This window comes from Vicia villosa, linkage group LG1, assembly GCF_029867415.1.
Source record: "Vicia villosa cultivar HV-30 ecotype Madison, WI linkage group LG1, Vvil1.0, whole genome shotgun sequence".
In the NCBI taxonomy this organism is placed as follows: domain Eukaryota; kingdom Viridiplantae; phylum Streptophyta; class Magnoliopsida; order Fabales; family Fabaceae; genus Vicia; species Vicia villosa.
This window is the reverse complement of record NC_081180.1, coordinates 30,119,592-30,138,252: the sequence shown is the minus strand read 5'-3', so window position 1 is coordinate 30,138,252 and position 18,661 is coordinate 30,119,592. Positions and strand designations below refer to the sequence as shown.

The 18,661-nt window shown below is 31.7% G+C and overlaps 1 protein-coding gene across 1 annotated transcript; it reads left to right on the top strand.

The window, feature by feature from the left end:
* The first annotated feature begins 10,479 nt into the window (after positions 1–10,479).
* On the top strand, positions 10,480–11,631 carry LOC131603848 (F-box/kelch-repeat protein At3g06240-like). The gene is made up of 2 exons (XM_058876322.1): positions 10,480–10,608; positions 10,942–11,631. The coding sequence occupies exons 1-2, from the start codon at positions 10,480–10,482 to the stop codon at positions 11,629–11,631; spliced, it is 819 nt and encodes a 272-aa protein (XP_058732305.1).
* Positions 11,632–18,661: the final 7,030 nt, after the last annotated feature.

Here is an 18,661-nt window from a genome sequence, read left to right as displayed (position 1 = left end):
TAAAAAAATAATTCAAAATTAGTAAATAATAAAAATTAAACATATGAAGAGAAAATAAAAATCATAGATTTAAAAAGGGAAATATTTCATCTAATTAAAAATGCATAATTGACATGTATAACTGTTACGCACTAAGTGAATTAATGGTTTGGATAGTTAATTGGGTGCTACATTGGAATATGCATGGAGAGAAAGTGTTCGATTCCTGGTAGAAATAACGCTTGGGCAGTTCACGTGTTTCGTAGCACGAGTCGGATTAGTCGATCTACAACGTAGGTCCGAAACCGGTGGGAAAGCCTAAAAAAAGAAAGTGGTGAGAGAAATAGATAAGCTATCCCTTTATTTTTTGTGATTATCATTTTTTATTATTATAATTTAATGGAAAATCAGGCGGGGTGAGTTTATAGAAATTTTTTATTTTTATTATTATTATTATTATTATTATTATTATTATATAAAAATAATATTTATTAAAAAAATTAATCATGGTTACTTAAAATATAGATTTTTAGGAAGAGAAAAATAGGTAAAAGAAATAGTAAATTAGTGGGAGGTAATCATTAAAAAAATGCTAGTTATCGGATAATTATTAAAGAAGTAATAATTTATTAATTAAAAGAAAAAATAATTATTTTGTGGTGTGAATAATAAAATAAAATAAATAAATATGTAAATAACAAATTATAAAATTACTCCAGGTTTTGGCGCCAAAAAATTGCTTTAAAAATTTAACAAATATATATATATATATATATATATATATATATATATATATATATATATATATATATATATATATATATATATATATATATATATATATATATATATATATATATATATATGGTTGCTTTTAAGGTGAAGGGCAACTAAGTCTCTGGCTAGTGTACCACTAATAATACATCATTGGATATTACTTAAAAAAATTAACGGTTGAGATTTGTTAAAAACAAAAATACAACATTCATGTCTCCCCCACCCAACTATTACATTTTTTAAGTGTTTTTTTTTGCTGTTTTCTTTTTCTTTTTCTCCACATTACCATTAGCATATCGCCATCTTCTTACATACTAAAGAGAAGAAAATTTGCAGTGATTTCGAGAAAAATTTTGTTCTTTCCATTTTTATGAGACCCGTGTTTATTTTTGAAGGTTTTCTTTTATTTTAATTTTAGATTTTTCTTACAATGTTACGTGTGTTTTTACAAAGAAAGAAGGGGAAAAAGATAAGGAAGGGATGAGAAGGAATGAAAAGAGAAAAACAGTGTTGTGCCTCATAACACCAATGTGTTGCTATGATGGAGATGGAATTAGGTTGAACCTCCATTACTAGCAGGTTGTGGTGCCGCTAACCGGCGGTAGTTTGGTACATGTAATTATATTCTCCCTATATGTGATCTAACTCCACATCACGCAAATTCATTACCAAAGTTACACTTAAATTCATCTCTTTGACTCTTTCACTATTCTTTCTAAATCTTTATTTACTGTGGAAATTGGTAAACAACCGCTGGTCCTCCCAAAGTCTTGAAACTAAGGGTTACTTGCAAGATCGACCAGTTGATCTCAAGACCACGTGCTAAAGTTCCTCGAGATTGTATCTGTTTCGTCGAAGTGTTTGCCTAGGAAACGGCTTTCTAAGGCTGGTAACAAATACAATGTTTTTCAACACAAACTGCTAGACTCGACCGACAGGTGACTCGTGACCGACGGGGCGAATTTAGACTTAGAATTGGTGATATTGTGACTACTTTGACTCTGAGCCTCTGGGGGTGACTCGTGACCACCAGATGGTGTCGACTCAAGGATAGTTTTCTGATGACTACAACCAGTTTTAGTTTACTTATATGAAACAATAATTAAAAGACAAAACAAATATTGATTAAAGAACACAATGTAGATGACAGTTTCGAAGCATATGATTAAACAGTAAAAGGATTACATTGAAATTAAAGATGGTGATTCACATACATCAGAACTCTTAGCAACTCTTGTTTCCTGAAGGGCGGAAATTGGGCAAAGTGTGAGAAAGTAGTTTGATTGTAATAGTGAACACACTTTTCTACATTATTCTGGCATATTTATAGGCTTTACATGAAATAACCACCTAGTTCAATCTACGGCTAAGATTCAAATTATTAGCAACCGCCTCACATGATCTTTCTTTGTGTTTTGGCGCCTTTGGCACACGATTCTGGTCTTGTAACCGTTTCCTTAATATTTCAAACTTTGAATATTGAACTCTCGCGCTTCATCTATTCCTGATAACCGTCTTCTGTCGACACTGCGTCCCACCATCGAACACTTCATCTACAAAAATTGCTAAGTGTGGAACCTCCAGGTTCGACTTCCGCTCTTGCTTCGACTCCTAACCATCTCGACATCATCTACTGTCGACTTTGGCTTTGTTTTACTTTTGTGCAGGTTTCCTGTTTGAATGTGGGAGTCCTCTGATAAGGGCACGTGTCTTGTTTTTCCTCTAAGAATTTTCTTAGGGTAACAAAATGCCCCCTCATAGATGTCACTTCGACCTGCAGACGATGAGTGCAAGTGGCATCTATGAAAAACTTGAATTCGACCCAACGTTTCCATTCCCCTCGTTTCGACTTAAACATTTGCGCTCACCTAGTTGAGTAGGTTAACTGTAACATCTTGTTTGTTAACGTCATGTCATCATTGTTTCCCCCATGTTTTCTGCCTCGAGACGTGGTTTCAATCAATGCGATGTAATGGCGCTCTTTTCGTGCCAACAGTGGGCTCCACGCGTGCAGGACCTTAATCCCACGAACACCCTTTTTCGCCACGTCTCTTCACTTTAGTGACATTTTTCCATTGGCTATAAATAGTTCTTCCTCAGAAAAAATATTTCTTCTTTACCGTCTTCATTGTTTCTCCCTTAGTTCCTTGCATTTTCTGGTTTTTTCCTGAAGCGTCTCTTCTTGCAAAAGCATTTTTTTTGCAACAATGGCGGCTTCTGCTTCACACACATCTCCACCCAAATCTTATGAACTTCGCCTCGTCGATGGCAAGCCTTACGTTCCTGAACCTCCATTTACAGATGAAAAAGCCAAAATTTGGCAATCTCAGGTACTTATTCCTTTTCATCTTGAAGGTGCCCCCTTATCTTTTCTAGGCCCATTACCCGTCGATGCTCCTTCTGAAATCTATACTACTGATGGAGGCGCTTTCTTCCCCACTAGCAAAGACACCAGACCTTTAATAACTACTCCAAGACCTCTCTCTCTGCGCTTTTATGACATGAACTTTCGAACGGCTCCCCCACTAAAGTGCCCTAAATTTGCTGCCTGGATGGCACGCTTGAAACCCAGCAAGGGCAAACTGTGGGAAGATTTGGGTATCGACACCCTCCTCAACATGTCGCAAGAAGGCATTCCTTATTCCCACAACATGCTGACATATGCACTTTTCTTCTGGGAGGGTTCGACGAACACCTTCCATACCGGCTGTGGCATGATCACCCCCACTCTTTTGGATGTCGCTGCCATTACAGGTTTAAAACCTGCTGGCCCCACGTTTAATCATGTGGACGTCGAAGTGATCCCTGTAAAGTTTGACATTGGCGAAACAAAGAACCCATCCTTCAATAATTTTCTCACTCATCATCACAAGGATACTCCCGACATCAGTTATGAGGAACATGTGGCCTTCTTGACATATTGGTTGTCGAGATGCGTTTTCTGTTCCAGGTCCATGCAGGTGGCGTAACAATTTGTTTATCTTGCCAATCATCTACACAACGGTGAGGGCGTCGCTTTAGGACAGTTGATATTGGCTAACCTGTACGTATCTCTGACAGAAGTGGCCCAACAAATCAAATGCTACAATCCCAATGCCACAAAAAAGAAGAACGTTCTGGTGCATGGACCCTTCTAGCTATTGCAACTGTGGCTAAATGCCACTTTTATTGAAAAGTTAAAACCCTTCAGGAATCTGGATATAAACTGTCCTCCAGACCAAATTTGCAGCGTTTGGGAGCGCTTGTCCATGTTAACTCCTATCGATAAGGGTGCTCCCAACTTTGCCCTTTTCAAATTGATGTTCGACCTGATGCTAAGAAGGGTCGACTTTCAACCATCCATGGCTAATTTTGCTGATGGCAAGTCTGGTCCTAAATGGCTGGCCAATATCTTTCCGCCGGTGAGGGAAGAACACAAAAAACTTTCTGTCAACACTTGGCGTCGATTTCTGGTTCCCAACTTTCTATCATACTCCATTGCAAGCACAAGCCCAAGTTTGACAGCTTATCAGCCCAATCTGGTGGCTCGACAATTTGGCCTTGGTCAGTTGGTCCCAAAATCTCTGTACACCTCTCATGAATTATTGTTGGACGTCCTTAACGACGAAGCATGGGAACATGTTAAAGAAGATTACGACAACATATGGAAGAAACGGCCCTCTCTTGTCTTCACAAATTTTAAACCATCATTCTGCTGTACTTATGAGTTCGACACCTGGTGGCGAACTTATTCTGTTACTTTTATTGGCGATCCTGACAAGAAGGTTTCAGAACTGACTCCTGCTATTGCTAATTTGCAGGGTAAACCCACTCAATGTAAGACACCAATATCAAATAAATTCAAGCTTTCCAAAAGTACTTTGGGGTGGTCTATTTGCACACTGAACTTCGTCGAACTATCACCCAAGCGGCCGAGTTATTAAGAGAGAAGGTAACCAACAAGATCCCTTCTTTAAAGATCCCGGGTTACGCGAAAGACAAATATCTCTTCGCACTTCATTTTTCAAAATTTAAATTTCCTCCCTTACCTACTAGCCCTCTAGCTTTAGCATTTCGACCACCAATTCCGGATTGCAAAAACATTTAAAATAAGAAATTAAATTTAAAATAAGAAAAATAAAAAAATGCAAAAAAATAAAAACATATTAAAAATACCTTTTATATCTTTTATATAAATAAGAAAATTTAAAATTTAAAATACCTTTTATGTAAATATAATATCTTTTACAAAAACATATTTATAGCAAAAAATAAATTAAATTTGACTGTTTTATTAAAATACCATAAATAAATAAATGTCTATAAAAAAAGAAAAATAATAAATTTAAATACCTTTTATATAAATATTAATATCATTTACAAAAACATATTTATAGCAAAAAATAAATTAAATTTAAATGTTTTATTCTTTTATTTTTTTGTCAAAATCCTCAATTTATTTGCAATTCTTTGTTTTTTTCTTAACTTTATTAGGACAAAAAACTATGAGAAGGTTCATAACCTTCATGCTGTTAGCGCAGAAAACAAGGAGAAAAAGAGGAAGAGGACAAATACGCATGGACAAGAAGAGAAAGACCAACACGACGACAGTGACACCACTAACTTATGTACCTGAAGAATTGATAACTTCAATCCTTTTAAGTTTACCGGTGAAGTCTCTTATTCGTTTCAAATGCGTTTCTAAACCATGGTTTTCTCTTATCTCTGACCCCAATTTTGCTGAATCACATCTTCAACTTACAACACAGTACACTCGTAAAATTGAGTTCATATCAAGTGATTTAGGCCAAACAACATCTATAGATTTCAAAGAACAACTTGACTTAGAGAATGCTTCTGTTAAACGGTTCAATTTTTTGCATCCCCAAGCTGATTCTCTTATTCAAATTATAAGTTCCTGTAGAGGCTTTATATTTTTCCAATATTCTTCGAGTTTCTGCATATTTAATCCATGCACCAAAGTTCACAATCAAATACCTTTAGATCCTGGTGAATTTGAAACAAATTTAGAGTTACGTGATTTGTATTATCTATATGGTTTCGGATATGATCAGTTGAGAGATGATTACTTGGTGGTTTCATTGTCCTGTATTCTAGCCTAGGAAGATTTTTCACGTTTGGAATATTTCTCATTAAAAAATAACAAGTGGAAGGAAATTGAGGATACTTACTTCCTTTATACGACCGACAAGATAGAGCCCAGAGTGGGATCACTCTTTAACGATGCTATTCATTGGGTGGCTTTACATTCAGATTCATTGATGAAAGTTATTATTGCATTTGATTTAACAGAAAGGAAACTTTTTGATATGCCTTATCCAAATGGTGTAGGCCATAAGTCTGATCATTATGAGTTGTGGGTATATCAAGAATTTCTTTGTTTATGGGCTATGGATTGTAAAAATAGTAGAATAAAAATATGGTTGATGAAAGAATACAATGTGAACTCGTCTTGGATTAAGGCTATTGTTTTCCCTGTGCAAATCCTATCTCCTCATCAATTTTCTCCAATATGCTCTACAAAAAATGGTGATATCATTGTAACAAATGGGACTAGATTATTGAGGTATAACGATAAAGGAGAGCTTATCGAGGGTTCCTCATACAGATGCTTTCCAGATAGTGCAGTTTCACGTGGATCCCCAGCGATAGTGTATACAGAATCTTTTCTTTCACTCCCTGGTGATGGCACGCAATCTTAAGAAGATGATTCAGACTAGAATTATTAGGTTTTGAAATATTTTCTTGATTTATTGATGTGCTACAAAATACAAAGTTTGGTTTGATGTTTATTGGAAATGTTGATAGCTTTGTTTGTGTCATTAGTGTTATTTATGCATATGTAAATGTAATTGCATGAAATCAAGATTGTCAAATCTTTTACAAGTGATTGTCTTATTAATGTTAGTTATTTTAGATGTATTAATTTCACCAATAATATGCCAAACCTAAAACCTGCTATAGAGTCATTCCACTAGATTTTATAAAAATATGCTTCATTCGTAAAGATTTTAACAATAGCAATTGTGACAAAACACTTAAGCTTCTTAGAATCTGTTTTCTTTTATATTCTATTAAAGGAAGCAAAAAACTCGAGACTTAATGGTTTAGTTCAGATAGAAAACACTTTTTTTTACTGAACAAAACCGCTTGGGTTATCTAATTTCGAAGCAAACAGTTTAAAGGGATGCAGTTACCGTGCATAGATAAAAATCTATGCACCATGCATAGATTATTATGGACCCTTGGATCATTTGATCAAATTCTAGACATCAATTGTTTTTACTCAATACTCACCACTCAATACTCAATACTGGATTAAAAACATGATCTAATGTCTTATGTAAGCTTATGCATGGTGCATAAGTAAAATCCTTATGCATATTAGCCAAAGCCAGTTTAAAGGTTTTATTTAAATAAAATCCCCGCCTGTAAATACCTTGCTACATTTGACGCGTTCACAATGGTTGGATCTAAGATTAAACAATTTGGATTTTAAAATAAAAATATTGAATTTAAAATTCCAACCGCCTGATTTTAATCCAACAATTGTGAATATGCGAATGTATGAAGGTAAATATCGGATGCTGGGAAACCTCACTAATCACTGCGTTCTTATGAATCTAAACCGAACTCCTCTAATTTTATCATTCTATTAAAAGTTGCAATATATTTTATGAAGGTTTGGTTGGTCATGTTTATTTCACCTTAATTATTTGTGTTGTAGATAATTGCACAGAGGCAGGTTGAAAGGCTTCTGACATTTAGCTGTCATACTGATTACTAAAGAAAATTGTACTAATTCTTTATTGTGTTTTCTATTCATTGACAATATATTGAATTTAGCTGTCATACATTTAGCTGTCTTAGAACTAGTTTTCATCCATTGACTATAGATTTTTTTTTTTAATTTCATTCTATTATTGATCCAACCATTATTAGGGATTATGGTGGTTTTGTTATTGATATGTGTTTCAAGAATTTTCAAGGATAGAATGTTTTCCCTAAGACTATAATTCAATTTCACTTTACAAAAGTAAAGAGATCTTATTTTAATTTCAAATTATCGTGGTTGATATGATGCAAGCAAGTGGTATGAAATGTGTTACAAATTGCTATAAATTTTTTGAATTCTCTTAGATATAATGAATATGGAAATGTTAGAAGAACCTAGAATTATTATAATACTAATATATCATAAGACATCTCGAAAGAATTAAAATAATTTAGAAATATTCACTACTATTGAGAAGTTGGTGACTTAAACCTATAAATAAGCAATTGGTACTTTGTAATTGATTATCCAATCTCTTCGCTCTCCTAGTAACAACATTTACTTCTCTTCTTCTTTTTACTTCTCTTTTCTCCTCTTTCTCTACTAACACAAACAAAACAAAGCATTTGAATATACAAAAGATTACAAAGCATTTCAATATAGAAAGGGTTTCAGTATGCATTGATACCTTTATAAATGGAATTTCAGTTATTGATTATTAGAAGCATTTGTGGAGTCGAAAGGTTTGGTTGTGGGGGCACTCCAAAGAAATCTGCTATTCTGGCCATTTGTCCAGCCAATATTTCATAACTTTGGTTCGTATTGTTTATCATGAGAGTAAAAACAGTTCCCATTTGTTGAGTAAGGGCATTCACCATTTCATGGTTGCTTTCGTCTATTTGTTGTCGGATTGACAACATTGACGTAGTACTTAGAGATGACAATGTCTGGTTAATATAACCTATGCCCATAGGTCGACCCCCTAAGTTTGATGTGCTTGTTGCCATCATATTGTCGGAATATGATGAAGGATTCGTATGTAAACCTTGCATCATGGAAGTGGGCATTCCAAACCGAGGGTTAAAACCTGGTGGAGGTATCATTCCTTGAAACGGCGGTCGTAATGGGTTAAATGGTGACCGTACATTCATTGGTGACGATACCAATGTTGCTGCCGTCGATCCACCAGTATTTGTTGTTCTAATTGGGGATGAATTTGCAGCATTTTGTGATGTTGTTCCGGTTAGAACAACTCCTTGATTTCCAGAAAGGTCAGAATCATTTGTATTAACTTCAAACATGTTAGTTAATTTTCGACCACTTCTTAGTATCATACATAACTCTTACACTAACAAATATAAAACAAACAGCAATTGACGAGTCCCACCGGGTGTGCCAATTTGTTTACCCAGAAATATGGTAAACAAGCGCTAATTTCCTTTTTAAAGGTTACTTTTGCGGAATCAACTAGAATATTCCAGGACTAATTGCTTTTATTTGTCTATTATGTGTATCTGGTTTGTATTAAATGCAGTAATAACTTCAAAGTAAAAGTAAACACTGAAATTCAAGACTTTAAAGTAAATGAAAGCAATAAAAAGCAGTAAATGTGCACTGAAAGTAATGCATAACATAAAATGATTGCATAAATTAAACAGGTACGCATACATACATTCCAAAGTTGCACTCGTCACTCATTATTGCACAGAGATTTGAGTTTACTTGTGTTTTTGTAGAAAATGCAGACCCCAAACTGTTCCTCTGGAACTTGCTTAAATAGTGAAAATAAAATAACTACTACTAACGGTCGACTGATTACTAGCCAACACGTGTCTTCGACATGCAGCATCTTCGTCTGCGAGGCTTCCACGCGTCCTGTGAAAAACTGCTAAAAAACTGTCTGAAACTGCTTCCTTTGACTTCTGATGCCTTCCGACTTCAAAGCTATACTTGGCAAAACACCTAAGTTTTTGCTTAATTTAGTCGAACATGCATGGCAGACTTGCTAACTTTAGTCGAACCCTGGCAGTGATGGTCTTTTGTAATCGAACGGTAGTCTTGACTAAAAGAACTTTTAATCAGACTACTTTGCCTTAGACTATTTAATAATCTCATATATCTCAGAGACCACTTACCATTATTAGCAAGTCGAAATCCTAGCGTAACACTGTGTCAAGTAAATTTTTCATTTGTATCTATAATAAATGAAAATAAATTGAGGATAAATAAATTGAACAAAAACAAACTCCTTATTCACATTCAATGTGTCTTTTCCTACACAGCCTCCCAATTTTAATACAGAAGGGTAAACATTAATGATTTCTAAATATTTATTTCTAAACTAGAAGTAATAAATATTTATTCTTTGATGAGATATTTAATTTATTTTTATTATTTTTAATATATAGAAATTTATATTTAAAATGTTAATCAAATTCCTTATAATAAAATATTCTATTTTTCGTACCCTTATATTCATTTAACAAGGCAGACTAAAATTTTGATATTAAAAACTAAAAAAAGTAATTGAATAAAATAATTATATTTAAATTTTCATCAAATTCCTTATATTAAAATATTCTATTTATTCGTCCCTTATATTTATTTAATAAGGCAGACTAAAATTTGATATGGAAAACTAAAAAGAAATTTTTTAAAATAATTATATTTAAAATTTTAATCAAATTCCTTATATTTAAATATTCTATTTATTCGTGCTTTATATTCATTTAACAAGGCAGACTAAAATTTGATATCGAAAACTAAAAGGAAATTTGTTAAAATAAAAGATGACATTGAAAATTTTCTAAAAAGAAATTTGTAAAAAATTTAAAGACTTACCAAGTAAAAAATATTGATATTCATTTAAAAAAAGCATAAATGATGAGAAGGTTCATATGCTATTAGCACAAAAAACGATAAGAAAAAGACGAAGAGAAGAAAGGAGCATGGAGCAGAAGAAGAAGATGGGAAAGAGAAAGACAAAGACGACAACAACGAAATCTTATGTGCCTGGAGAACTGATAACTACAATCCTTTTAAATTTACCAGTGAAGTCTCTTATTCGTTTCAAATGTGTTTCTAAACCATGGTTTTCTCTTATCTCTGATCCCAATTTTTCCAAATTACATTTTCAACTTACAACACCAACTCGTAGAATTGAATTCATATCAAATGAATTACGCCAAACAATATCTATAAATTTTGAAGAACAACTTGACTTAAAGAATGCTTCTGTTAAACGGTTCAATTTTTTGAATCCCCAACCTGATTCTCTTATTCAAATTATAAGTTCTTGTAGAGGCTTTATATTTTTCCAATATTCTTCGAGTTTCTGCATATTTAATCCATGCACCTATGTTCACAAACAAATACCTTTAGCTCCTGGTGAATATGAAACAAATTTAGAGTTACGTGATTTGTATTATCTATATGGTTTTGGATATGATCAGTTAAGAGATGATTACTTGGTGGTTTCATTGTCGTGTATTCTAGCCCAGGAAGATTTTTCACGTTTGGAATATTTCTCATTGAAAGATAACAAGTGGAAGGAAATTGAGGATACTTACTTCCTTTATACGATCGACAAGATAGAGCCCAGAGTGGGATCGCTCTTTAACGATGCTATTCATTGGGTGGCTTTACATTCAGATTCATTGATGAAAGTTATTATTGCATTTGATTTAACAGAAAGGAAACTTTTTGATATGCCTTATCCAAATGGCGTAGGCCATAAGTCTGATCATTATGAGTTGTGGGTATATCAAGAATTTCTTAGTTTATGGGCTATGGATTGTAAAAATAGTAGAATTGAAATATGGTTGATGAAAGAATACAATGTGAACTCGTCTTGGATTAAGGCTATTGTTTTCCCTGTGCAAATCCTATCACCTCATCAAATTTCTCCAATATGCTCTACAAAAAATGGTGATATCATTGTAACAAATGGGACTAGATTATTGAGGTATAACGACAAAGGAGAGCTTATCGAGGGTTCCTCATACAGATGCTTTCCAGATAGTGCAGTTTCACGTGGATCCCCATCAATAGTGTATACAGAATCTTTTCTTTCACTCCCTGGTGATGGCACGCAATCTTAAGAAGATGATTCAGACTAGAATTATTAGGTTTTGAAATATTTTCTGGATTTATTGGAGTGCAACAAAATACATGGTTTGATTTTATGTTTATTGGAAATGTTGATAGCTTTGTTTGTGTCATTAGTGTTATTTATGCATATGTAAATGTAATTGCATGAAATCAAGATTGTCAAATCTTTTACAAGTGATTGTTTTATTAATGTTAGTTATGTTAGTTGTTTTAATTTCACGAATAATATGCCAAACCTAAAACCTGTTATAGAGTCATTGTACTAGATTTTATAAAAATATGCTTCATTCGTAAAGATTTTAACAATAGCAATTATGGCAAAACACTTAAGCTTCTTAGAATCTGTTTTCTTTTATATTCTATTAAAGGAAGCAAAAAACTGGAGACTTTATGGTTTAGTTCAGATAGAAAACACTTTTCTTTACTGAACAAAACCACTTGGGTTATGTAATTTCGAAGCAAACAGTTTAAAGGTTTTATTCTAAATAAAATCCCCGCCTGTAACTACCTTGCTGCATTTGACGCGTTCGCAATGGTTGGATCTAAGATTAAACAATTTGGATTTTAAAATAAAAAAATTGAATTTAAAATTTCAACCGCCTGATTTTAATCCAACAACTGTGAATATGCGAATGTATGAAGGTAAATATCGAATGCTGGGAAACCTGACTAGTCACTGCGTTCTTATGAAGCTAAACCAAACTTCTCTAATTTTATCGTTCTATTAAAAGTTTCAATATTTTTTATGAAGGTTTGGTTGGTCATGTCTATTTCACCTTAATTATTTGTGCTCTATTTTTGGTGTTGTAGATAATTGCATAGAGGCAGGTTGAAGGCTTCTGACATTTAGCTGTCATACTGATTACTAAAGAAAATTGCAACAATTTTGTACTGTGTTTTCTATTCAGAAGTCTTAGAACTAGTTTTCATCCATTGACAATATAGATTTTTTTTTTTATTTCATTCTATTGTTGATCCAACCATTTTTAGGGATTATGGTGGTTTTGTTATTGATATGTGTTTCAAGAATTTTCAAGGATAGATGGTTTTTCCTAAGACTACTTTTATCGTAGTTAATTCAATTTCACTTTACAAAAGTAAAGAGATCTTATTTTAATTTCAAATTATCGTGGTTGATATGATGCAAGCAAGTGGTATGAAATGTGTTACAAATTGCTATAAATTTCTTGAATTTTCTCATATATAATGAATATGAAAATGTTAGAAGAACCTAGAATTATTATAATAATAATATATATCATAAACATTCAGAAAGAATTAAAATAATTTAGAAATATTCACTATTATTGAGAGATTGGTGACTTGAACCTATAAATCAACAATTGGTACTTTATAATTGATTATCCAATCTCTTCGCTCTCCTAGTAACAACATTAACTTCTCTTCTTTTTACTTCTCTTTTCTCCTCTTTCCTCCTCTTTCTCTATTAACATAAACAAAACAAAGCATTTGAATATACAAAAGATTACAAAGCATTTCAATATAAAAAGGGTTTCAGTATGCATTGATACCTTTATAAATGGAATTTCAGTTATTGATTATTAGAAGCATGTGTGTGTGCATGGAAGCAGATATAACCCATCAAGGGTGTATCAGTAATCTAAGTAAGAAGAATATAACAACCGTTTGTTGCAAATATCAATTAGTGTTGATTTAAAGCAACCGCTTTTAGTTCCAAGTGCAGAAATAGTAAACATTAATTGATAGTAAATAAGCTAAAGCAAGGAGAGATAAAAACTCGGTCAAGAATTACAAACCTCTGAACTTTGCCTTCCATGGAAGAGAAGAGAAATGATTATTACCTGGCAAAGTTGCAATGTAACTTTCCAATGTGATATTTTAGTTTGTGAATTGGTTTTTAAATGGCTAATCTGTATTTTTTGTAATGATTCTTATAAAAATAGAAAAACTCAATTTATTTCAAACTTTTTTAAAATAGATTAAAAATACTTATTTATAGTAAGAGTTCTTCTAAGCCTAAATGGTCCATAAACCCCACGTTATTGGTTCTTATTGAATTACATAATATTTTGCTAAAATAAGTTAAATAAAGCAAACATCAACTAATTATAAGTTAAAACTATTATAATCCCAAATTAAAATTAAATTTATTTATTCAAAAATAAATTAAAATAGAATATTTAATTCTTTTCTTCATTCTCTTGTTTGACTCTCATCAAAGTAGTAAACGAACATTAAACTGTAAAGATGATTGAGTTTGATAACACTAATGATCGATTCTCAGATGATTATTATTTTTTATTATATAATAATTAATATTTTAATATTTTAATTTCGAAATTTTTTTGAATTTTATTTTTATTTTCTTAACGTGGTAGTTTCAATATTAATGAAATATAAATTTTATTTTTAAAAATATTATAAAATATTAATCTATTAGAATTTTTACTAATTTAATATAGAAAAATATTAGGATTAAAAATGTTTGCCTAATAAATCATTTCAAATTCAAATAGTGCGCATTCTTCAAATCATGTGTTTTCATCAGAAAGTTGTCACGGTTTTACTTCTCGCACCTCACCCCTTACAATCTTTTCATGGACAAAACTCTTACCATAAACTACCACTTAAAAGTAACTCACCACTCACAAAATTGCCAAGGGTTTTATTTTGATAATAATTTGCACTGAATATTTTAACTAGAGATCTTTACTCCTTAGAGATCCTTACATTTTTAGGAGTTTTGGTATATTATTAATCTAAAAGAAGAATCAGAAGTGAGAGTACTTCGTTAAAAATATGAAAATTTGAGCATTTATAAATAAGAGAATCTGCACACCTATAATCTTAATGTTTTTGATGAATATATGATGTGTCTCATACAAATGTGTGTTTTTTTAAAAAAATGCTTTAAAATGTATAAATATTCTCTCATTTTATCACCCGAGTAAAATAATGTCACATATTTTTTAATATCCGTTCTATATATAGAGTATTATTTAGAATTTTTATTACAAACACTTAAGCCAAGAGGTAAGTTACTAGAGAGACAGATAACTATATATGACATATTAAAGGAGTGAGAAAATATGAGAGCAATTGAGGTGATATAATCCATGTTCTATTTTTTGGAAACGGCATTCCATCATGTGACACAGTCTTAAAAAATGATACAAATAGTAAATAATAAAGGATAGAGAAATATAATAAATAAGAAAATGGGCAAAAGATTAAATTAAGAGGAGGCAAATTGAGGTTGAAGTAGAATTGCAGAGGGTTCTGCAGATAGATCCCCTCGTGCGTCTCACCCGCTGACTCACACTTTGTCCTTTTAATCTCATCATTATCATTTTTCTTTTGACCTTTGACTGCATCACCAATGACACTAAATTAACTTTATAATATTTAAAACTGTAACGTGTATGAGGAAAAGGGTGGTAGTATAATGGTGTAAATCAATTAATACACGGTTACATTTTTGATTTATTAGGTTCTTGGATCCTTTGCACGTGAGGCCCTTTTAATAATAACATATTATACCATTTGTCTTTTCATGGCATGCATTTTCTTCTCTATTACTCCAGTAGGTAATTACTTATTTGTCTATATTTTTCCATGTAACTTTGAATAGAATGACAATTCCTACTTTTGAGTTTCAACACATATTTTGTCAATGACAAAGTTTTCATCTCAATCCGTATATTTCCTCAATTTTTAATATAACCGAGGAAACAAAATAATTCAAAATATATTTTGAATCTCAATTATTGTAGTTTATGTTTTTATTTGTTTATAAATATATAATAAATTATATATTCTTTCGATTTTTGTAATAATTGAGAGATAAAATAATCAGGTTTTATTATAAAAATAGTCATTAAACAGGTTTTATCATAATTCTAACTTATATGTAGCTACCCCATACTTGTACGCATCATTCATTGGGATAGAGTACAAGACAGAAAAAATTTATCCTTCTATCATTGAACAAAATATTTTTTCTTCCCTTACAATCCATCTCACTTAATGGTGTTGGTGTTGATGTTGTTGTTGTTGTATTTTTGGAACAACACTTAGTTAAAGAAGGTTGGAAAAGTTAAACAAAGAAGAGAGTTTAACCTTTGAAAATATTAGAAGTTGGATCCATACAATATGTGTAACAAAATCTTGAATTACAGTGACAATAATAAATCTGAAATTGTTTAATATTATGTGGACAATGTAATATTTTAAAATATATATTATTTACCTCAATTTTTTAAAACAAGGCGTAAACATATTTTACCTCGATTTTGATACTGAAGAGATAATTTCGGCATGATTTTTTAGAACATTAATCATCGTTCTTAAACAAATCCTTATCGTCCATTTCATGAGAATGAACGCTCAAGACACTACCATTAGTGGTCCGCGTGAAACATTCAAAACTTCCATTATAAAACAATATGAATATCAAAAAGTAAATGAAACATCATGAAGCGCTTGAAACTATCTACATCCACCAATTTAAGGTTCGCAAGAGTATTTTGCCATGAAAAGATCTCTACGATGGATTGCAAGAGCAATAAATTATTTAGATTTAAGGTTTGTGTTCTTATATATTTATTTGAGCAGAAAATCATTTATTTATCTAACATTTTTTTATTTCAAAAACAAATGCATACAAAAGCAATTGAAAATATTCTATACCCAATAATTTCTCTTTCCCAAAATTCTATGATTCGAAGATCTAAAATCTAGATATTAAGGAAAATTAATTTTTATGTTAATATTCTGTGTAAACAATATAATATTTTGGATGAACAATATAGTTTGTAAATAAATTAATTTATTAAAATTTTGTGTAAACAATGTAACGAGTTTAAAAATAAATAAAAAATTTATCGTATCCCTCGTATTTATTGATAAACCAAGAGGTATGATCCGCTAGTTTTGAAAATAATTAAAATGCAGAAATTATAGTTCGAACCCATGTGCAGATAACTTAATCCCTCGGCTTTCTATTAACTGAGGGATAAAGTTACAGTTTTTTTGACGCCTTTCGGCATCTTATTTTTGTAGCCGAGGTTAAGTGTATTTCGCGTCAGAGGTGAAACATGTTGTTTGTAGTAGTGAAGTTATTGTTTATACAAATCCACTGGGTATTATACTTTGGTTGTCCCGTTCTAATGTCATTTGTTGAGAATCCATGATTGAGAGGAGTAAATGTCATATTCACGTGAGAGATGAAGAGCATATGGATACTCATGTACATTGTGATCTTATTTATAGACTTAATTCTATAACTAATTGAATAACTTGATGTGGTGTCGGATCTTCTAATGAAATTGCAGAAGATGAGAGAGCGTGAATCTTACAATTTGGCCGTAACCGATTCGAAATAAAAATCCGAAGCAAACCTAATTCTGAATATGAAAATTGAAAGAAAAAAATAGAAATCAATAGAGAAAAGGGGGAAATTATATATAAGACCTCCTATAGGAGAGAGAATAAAATATCTGAAAGAACATGTTTACCTCTCTACTTCTCTGTTCCCGAGTTCTCTCTGCTTCTATTTCATCCGTAAGAGATCATAAGTTGACGACGCGCGAGACAGGAGAAGAAGAAATAAATGATTTTAGAATATAACAAAATTTCATCTAATTACCAAACTGCCACCATGTTTTATTTTTGTATCAATGGATTTTTTACATCGATGCAAATCTAGGCTTGAAATCCTTTATAACAAAATTTCATTTTATTTTTATCAAACTGCCACTGTGTTATATTTTTCTCTAAATCAAATATTTTTTACATCATTGAAAATAAATATCTGATGTAAAATTCTTAAACAAATATTTTTCACATAATATATCTTGAAGCCCGGTGTAAAATCCTTTAACTAAATGTCTTATTTTTAGTAGTGTATAGTTTTTTTTTGTATTGAAAGATCAACTCATTTAATTAACAAGTTTGATTGTTGTAAGCCAATATGTTGGAATTTTTTTAGATAACTAATTTGTGCTTAGCAGGATTCAAATGTGAGACCTTAACAGGAACACAATCTCAAGACCCAAGTCTTTACTACTTGACCACACACACGCATACGTGTTTTTAGATTTTCTTGTATTTTAATGATTTGCTTAATACTCTTGTATAAATACGTTGGAGCTATCTTCAATACAAACTAGTGAAAACTAATGCAATAATGATTCTCACCCTCAATTACTCTCTCTCACTAATTCTCTCTTCTCTCTCACTTTCAACTTCTTCACAAGCACTAAACTTCCATTGATTTACCAATTATGTGATTGTATGTTCCAACAAAATTCATGCGATGAAGACGAAAAAGAACATAAAGTCACGAGATCACACAAATGTATTTCACAAAATACACTGTATATAATATACTGTATTATATTAAAACACGTTGCATTTTGCGAAACGGAAGTAACATACTGCTTTCAACCATGGCGCAATGCGTCGTGTACGCACTGCATTTTTTTCAAAACGTAGTGGAATTTCGAAATTCTTCATAAATTAATTTTTGAAGTCAAACACTAGAGTGTTGAACTGTCCTCTTCACCTTTTTATGTATGTATTACTAATATAAATTGGAATTTACGCACTGCAGAAAATATCTTAATTCTATAAAAGTATGGCTATTTTCGTAGAAGCAAGAACTCTGACATTCCATATCAACCACAGTATTTTGAAATTAAAATAAGATGACATTTATAACATTGACATGTGAAACTTAATTCAGTACGATGAAAGTTGTCCTATGGAAAAATCATCTATGCATGTCAATCCTTGAAACACATACCAATAACAAAACCACCATAATCTCTAAAAATGATTTGGTCAACATTAAAATGAATGCAACACATTTTCTTTAGTAATCAGTATGACAACAAGATGTCTGAAGCCTTCAACCTCGTCCCCTGTCACTCAACTTGCTATAGGACTTTACAATTATCTGCGACTGAAAAAACATGCAACACAAATAATTAAAATTCTGAACTGTCAACCTATATATAGAAAGCACTTATAAGAAGA

What these genes read in the sequence shown, in the direction of transcription:
- LOC131603848 (XM_058876322.1), top strand. Translation starts at nt 10,480, where the DNA reads ATGGAGCAGAAGAAGAAGATGGGAAAGAGAAAGACAAAGACGACAACA. An exon ending in CTCTTATTCGTTTCAAATGT is followed by an intron (nt 10,609 to 10,941) that starts GTTTCTAAACCA and finishes ACAAATTTAGAG; the next exon opens with TTACGTGATTTGTATTATCT.